The following is a 6,764-nucleotide window of genomic DNA, read 5'->3' as shown; positions in this document are numbered from 1 at the left end:
TGAAGCTCTATGTGGAGTACTCTGTTCTCTATTTCGGATCAAGATTTGCTATAGTAATTTAGCACACGTGGTTTTCACACAGTTATTAATTTGAACCATTAATTATTGATCGGACGGTACACATTGATTCCGTGATAAATCTCTAAAATGGTCATGATCGTACGTTACAGATCGGACGGTTGTGATATATTACATTGTGAAAACTGTGTTAAAATACACCGCAGGAAATCTGTTTCCCTCTATTTCATACTCCATTCATACCAAAATATAATTATTTTGACTGTATTATATAAATTAATAAATGAAATTAGTATTGTATGGAAAAATAAATTATGAGTTAGTTTAGAAAATTGTTCTTTATTAATGATATAGGAAAGATAAGTTGAAGAATTAAAAAAAATTAATAATTCTTCAACTTATCATTCCTATATCATTAATAAAGAACAATTTTCTAAACTAACTCATAATTTATTTTTCCATACAATAGAAGATAAACAACAAAAAAACGCTCTCTGAATAGAAGATAAACTTTTTCCTCTCGAACCTACAGTGGCACGTTATGTTTAAACACACATGGCGCGAAGGAAATAGATGTGCGGATTGGCTAGCTAGTTTTAGTCTCAACCAGAGTTCATATGACGTGAGAATTTTGGAGGATCCTCCTAGGGAACTCCAACAAATCCTCTTTGATGATGTATCCGGGGCTTGCATGCCTAGGAGTGTTAGAGTAGTTATGTAGTTGTTCTTTCTTTTCGGGCTTTGCCCTCTTTACTCACCAAAAAAAAAAAAAAAAAAAAAAAAAAAAATTAATAAATAATTAAGGGTGTAATTAGAAAAATAGCACTAAAAATTTCATTTGTATTATAAACCAACTTATAATTTAGTACAATATTTTCTCAAAGTAACTTATATTTTGATATGGAAGGAATGTCGATCTAGCAATACCGCCTTCTTTTTCTTTTTGACAATAATCAAGCAATACTGCCTAGTGCCTTCAACATTGTTCATAAAATAAATAGCAATTTTTTTTATAAAAAAAAAAAAAGGCCTATAGTAATTGTATTTGTAAGAGATGTATTGGGGGTTTACCCTTGAGCCTATAGTAAAAAAAATCAGGTTAGGTTGTATGGTCCAGTCTCAAAATGGTCCAATTGACTTTATAGCCATTGATTTAATGTTTTTTTAACGGTTAATGTTTGGTGGCGGTATGTCCTTTTGACTAAATCATTAATTGCTATGGTGGATAAATAATAGGAGAATGTTAACTTGTGCCCTTAAGGGCACATGTTAAGAAGATAAATGTGGAAAAAATTTAATGAACTTGTAGTGTATTCAATTCTCTAAACATTAAATGTTTTCTATCATTAAATGATCTATTTCTATTTTTAGGTAGCTTAACATGTGCCCTTAGGGCACAAGTTAACATAACCCTAAATAATATAGTGCCACTTAATATATAGTTTGTGAAAATTAAAATTATTTCACATCTGTATTTGTGCGACAACAACTACAATAACTATAAATATAATTGCAACGATCACAACTGTATCTATGACCTTAACCGCAATATTGAGCATGGATTAATTGATGATGAGAAAAATTAAAAGAAAAGAAAAACAGCCACTAAGCAAGACAAAATAAAACGACGGGAAGGCACAACAATTGCCATGAATACGAAAATCATAACAAAAGTAGGAGAAAAAATAAAAGACTAGGAGAAAAAGCAGACATATTAAAGATGGAAAAAAAATTAGGAATTAAAGATGGAAAACTAATGACCTATCAAATGATCTGAGATTATTGTGGAATTCAGAAAAGTGCAAAGAGTAACAAAAGATATTCTATCCAAAAAAACTTAAAACACTAAGTATATGAGTCATTTCAATATAGACATTTATATATGATTTAAAATTATATGTAATTATCAATAGTTAGTTAGTCCAGTGATAATTGATGCTAGACTTAGTATGATTTGAATTCCTGCAATTGCAATCGTGAGGGATTGAAATTACTTGATGTCAGAACTGACCCCAAATCAGATTAAACGGTTTAGTGGACCGGTGGTAGTGAAAACAAAAAAAAAAAAAATTACATGTAATTTGATCTCTGCTTTTATATATACATATATAGGAAGTTTCGTCCGATATAAATGAAAACATTGTTTTCATATATGTAGGAGCCGAGTTTGAATCTCAAACATTATACTTATTTATTTTTAAGGTGAAATTTCCAATAGACTACTTGATGAAAACAATTTTTCTTTTGAAATTGACGTCACTTTACATCTATGTTCAATAGCTCATAAAGTACGATATGAAAAAGCAATTCTTGTAGTTCCTAATTAACATCATGCCAATTTTTTCTATTTAATACTTTATTTGTAACATTGTATTCAGTCTTTGGAAATTGTTAGAGTTTGTCCCCAAAGTTCAACATATATCGACCGTATATTTTAAGAAGCAAATGTCATTTTGTATGTTAATACTACTAGCATAGAATTTATTATATGATTATCCAAAAAAGCATACAACACACCGAATGATCAACAAGGGAAAGTTGCAGAGAAGCACATGTAATAGGAGCTTAGTGGTTCTCATCAAAATCAATTAGTTATTTATTAAAAGTCAAAAGAACATCATGATGTTGGTGCCATCCTTTCCCGCAGCTTCCAACATGCTTCCAATTGGAATTTTGTTGAATATTGATGCTCATATATGCATTTGCATGCTTTTAAATGTCCACTAAAAAGAAACTACAATTAACATCACCATAAAATATAAGTAAAAATTAGATATATTCATTTTTATTGATCTATTTTTACTTATATTTTAGGACGAATAGAAAATATTAGATAATTCATGCGAGTTGATTGTTAGTGAAAATTTGAGAATTTTAAGCTTGAATCATCTCCGTGTAATTTTTGTGTAGGTTAATATTCAGAGTAGAAGTTTGTCTGTATATGAACTCATACTAATGGTATCTTTGGATTAGTCGATTCTTAAGTCGAATCGGACGAAATTTCATAGTAGTGAACTATGCTTAAAAAAAGTATGTATAAAAAAGCTACTTAATTAATTGTTGATAGTATACTGTATACATATAGGCTATAGTCTCATATTAGTGCGCATCAGTCTCCAATTTTGCATTTCCAACTAATCTCTTAACATATTGATTCATCTCCTTTTGGGTTCCGTATAAAGTATAATTTGCATCCACCAAAAATTGGTCGAACTTGGACTAAGTTATTAGCAGCCTTTGATGTAATGTTATTTGGCTTAAATGCAGTTTTGCCCCCCCTGTTTTGATTAAATCGGAATTTTACCCCCCCTTGTTTTAAAACGCGGACTTTTACCCCCCTTGTTTTATAATTTGTTGGATTTTGCCCCCCCTAAAATTCTGCTTTCGAGTCACAACTTTAAAGCTTCGCACACAACTCAATTTTGATCAATAATTTACCAAAAGGATACCGAAATGACCGTAATCGAGTTATCTTTCCACATAATCAAACCCCACTGAATTTGGAGTTACAAAGAGAGATTAATTATCGTTTTAGTGAAGGTATGTCCCCCAAAATTCTACAAAAAATCTGCTTTCGAGTCACAACTTCAAAGCTTCGCATACAACTCAATTTGGATCCATAATTCACCAAACGACTACCGAAATGACCGTAATCGAGTTATCTTTCCACATAATCAAACCCCACTGAATTTGGAGTTACAAAGCGAGATTAATTACCGTTTTAGTGAAGGTATGTCCCCAAAATTCTGCAAAAAATCTGCTTTCGAGTCACAACTTCAAAGCTTCGCATACAACTCAATTTGGATCCATAATTCACCAAATGGCTACCGAAATGACCGTAATCGAGTTAGCTTTCCACAGAATCAAACCCCACTAAATTTGGAGTTACAGAGAGAGATTAATTACCGTTTTAGTGAAGGTCTGTCCAATTACTAATTCTGCAGAAATCTACTTGTGATCTTCAAATTCAACATCGTCTACCGAACACATCGTAACTCCAAATTCGACGAAATTGAAATGCCAACAAGGGTAATTTCGTTAGATTTCCATACATGTAAATAGTATTAAAAAATGAGCTACAGGGTGAGAGGAATGACGAGAATACCAGTAGTAGTTTCATACGATAATTAATTTTAACAGACCTTCACTAAAACAGTAATTAATCTCTCTCTGTAACTCCAAATTTAGTGGAGTTTGATTCTGTGGAAAACTAACTCGATTGCGGTCGTTTCGGTACCAGTTTGGTGAATTATTGATCCAAATTGAGTTCTGTGCGTAGCTTTGAACTTGAGGCTCAGAAGCAGATTTTGTGCAAAATTTTGGTGGGGGGGCAAAATCCAACAAATTATAAAATAGGGGGGGTAAAATTCCGCATTTTAAAATAGGGGGGGTAAAATTCCGCATTTTTCAAAATAGGGGGGGGTAAAACTGCATTTAAGCCTATTTTATTTAGATGGATGATATGTGTATCACTGTATTGTGTACATGTTGTTCAAGTTGTTTGATTCCACACATTTATGTAACCTAAGTTTTTTTGGCACCCCGCTACCAACTTTTTTCACGCCTTTTTTAAGTAGCGAATATTATAAAAATGAAAAAATTGAGAAAAAAAATACTTCTACATGAAATTCAAGATTTTAAACATCAGCTACTTTAGTAGCGAATTTTAGCGGACGTTATAAAATATTAAATTTGAGAGAAACAAAACACCAAACGTCAGCTACTTAAATATATAATTTTATAAATTCGTAGAATGCGAGAGAAAACAGAAGAGTGCCAAAAGAAATTTTCTTACGTAACTTTGGTCATACGGGATTACAACTTTCTATTAGTCAAATATAAGAATAAGTTAGTTGGGCTGGGTCAGTTGATGGACAAACAAGAGTATGGGCAAAATATGGGTCCATTTTTGTAATAGCTCCCATAATATTGCTTTCTTGCGGTTTAAAGAGTAATTTCAGGAGCATGTCACATATTGAGCAGTCTAAAGAACAATTTTTATTTTTTTTTTTCAAAAAAAGAAGAACATTTTTTTCTAATCTTAACTATAAATAAATATTTCCTTTTCAGATTAATTTATTTATCTATTTGGCATAAATCAGATATCGAACTCAAGATATTGGTTAAGTGATAAAAGATCCGCATCATCTCATCTAACCCATATAAGTGCTCGAGTCCTAAAAAAGAACATTTTTTTTCTAATCTTAACTATAATTTAAATAAATATTTTCTTTTCAGATTAAAAGTCATTAGGTTTGGTCTAGTGGTGAGCAATTTAAATAGTATACATGATGTGCTGGGTTCGATCTTTATTGTCAATATTGTAAATAAAAAAAGTGCTCGAGTTCTTTTTCAGATTTTTTTTTTTTTGGTATTAAATGAATTGATGATTTAAGTGTAAATTTGGTTTACATTAAATTGCATTTAATAAAAATGAATTCCAGGAACAAAATTTAAATAAAAATCACTCAATTTCCATAATAATTAAATGAATTGTCTTGAAGCACAAAATGGGAAAAAATTACATGATTTAGGTTTAAACTAACGACGGTTGCACGTTCTTAGTTCTAAGCCTTAGCTTCGGTGACTTCATCCTTTGCCTCTTCCTTAGCTTTGGGTTTCTCTTCCTCTGCCTTCACCTCCTCATTGGCTTCTTCTTTCTTTTCTTCTACTTTCTGTCAAACACACATATATATCATACATTATGTTACATGAATATAGATATAAATATAGATATCATCCTTCAAAATAAATAAGATTATTCAAATAAAATAAATAATGTCGCGCATGAATTATTGATAAAATTATAGACAAATTTATCTGATTTGAATTTCACATTGTAAATTGTAATTAATTAATTTTTTTTTCAATAGTAGCGAAATATGAAACAATATGCAAGCAATACATACCTCATTGAGCAAGGTGTTTAGAGACTTTTCATTGGAAACCTCGACGGTCTCCTCTGATTTGGTCTCCTCAGCTTGTTGTTCAACCTTAACCTCCTCAGTGACGAGCTCAGGGACGGGCACGTCACTTTTGTTGGTCTTGGAGCGGCCAGCACAGTTACCCATCTTAAATGATTTTATTAATTAAAGTGCAAAGTACAAATGAGGGAGAACAAACCTTGGTTTGTTCTTGATTGTTCTCCCTTTGAATATGAGCAAGAAGGCAAGGATGAAGTGATTGTTAATTTCTCATTGTGGGTTTTATATAGGGGTGCTTTGGTTGTTTTGGGTGGTGAAATTCATGTGGTGTGGAATGTTTTAAGGAAGGCTAACGGTTGTTATTAGTTTAATTTTAATGTCTTGTTTATATTAAGTAAATTTATATTAAGTAAATGCTAATGATTGTTCAATTTTTAATCAAAGTTGAGAGACTTTGGGATGTAATAGCTGTGTGATTCACAATTACAGCCTGGGCTCTAGTCAATCAAACTTCAAATCAAACCATATTCTGTTGGTTTCATTTCATAATATATATACTATAAATGAAAATATTTAACAGCTCAACAAATTTGACATCTTTCAATAGATGTTTTATAATACGTGCGGTTAGGGATCAAATTACTCATAATTAAATGCTTAAAAAACTCAAATATATATATCACTTGTATAGCATGTTGTTGGTTGTCAGCAATTTTATAAATAGAAAAATTGTTTATATGGTTTGTGTCCATACTCTGCAAGCTATTATATAGGTCATGTTAAGATTTTTTTTTTTTTTACAATATGTTGAGATTATTTAAT

General features: G+C 31.1%; 1 protein-coding gene across 1 annotated transcript; it reads right to left on the bottom strand.

Moving 5' to 3' along the window:
- Nucleotides 1-5,428: 5,428 nt before the first annotated feature.
- LOC123909817 (patellin-1-like) lies at nt 5,429-6,199 on the bottom strand. Its single transcript, XM_045960732.1, has 2 exons — nt 5,928-6,199; nt 5,429-5,693 (listed from the first exon to the last, which is right to left on the bottom strand). Exons 1-2 carry the CDS (start codon nt 6,087-6,089, stop codon nt 5,586-5,588), a joined length of 270 nt encoding a protein of 89 aa, XP_045816688.1. The 5' UTR covers nt 6,090-6,199; the 3' UTR covers nt 5,429-5,585.
- Nucleotides 6,200-6,764: the final 565 nt, after the last annotated feature.

The sequence above is a fragment of the Trifolium pratense genome, linkage group LG2 (genome assembly GCF_020283565.1).
Source record: "Trifolium pratense cultivar HEN17-A07 linkage group LG2, ARS_RC_1.1, whole genome shotgun sequence".
Classification (NCBI taxonomy): Eukaryota; Viridiplantae; Streptophyta; class Magnoliopsida; order Fabales; family Fabaceae; genus Trifolium; species Trifolium pratense.
Note: the sequence above shows the minus strand (reverse complement) of the source record. Positions and strands in the feature narration are given on the sequence as shown.

Excerpts from the sequence above, each read along its gene's own strand:
- LOC123909817 (XM_045960732.1), bottom strand. The coding sequence starts at position 6,089 with ATGGGTAACTGTGCTGGCCGCTCCAAGACCAACAAAAGTGACGTGCCC. Across the intron at positions 5,694-5,927 it reads TAAACACCTTGCTCAATGAG|AAAGTAGAAGAAAAGAAAGA; the intron begins GTATGTATTGCT and ends TGTGTTTGACAG.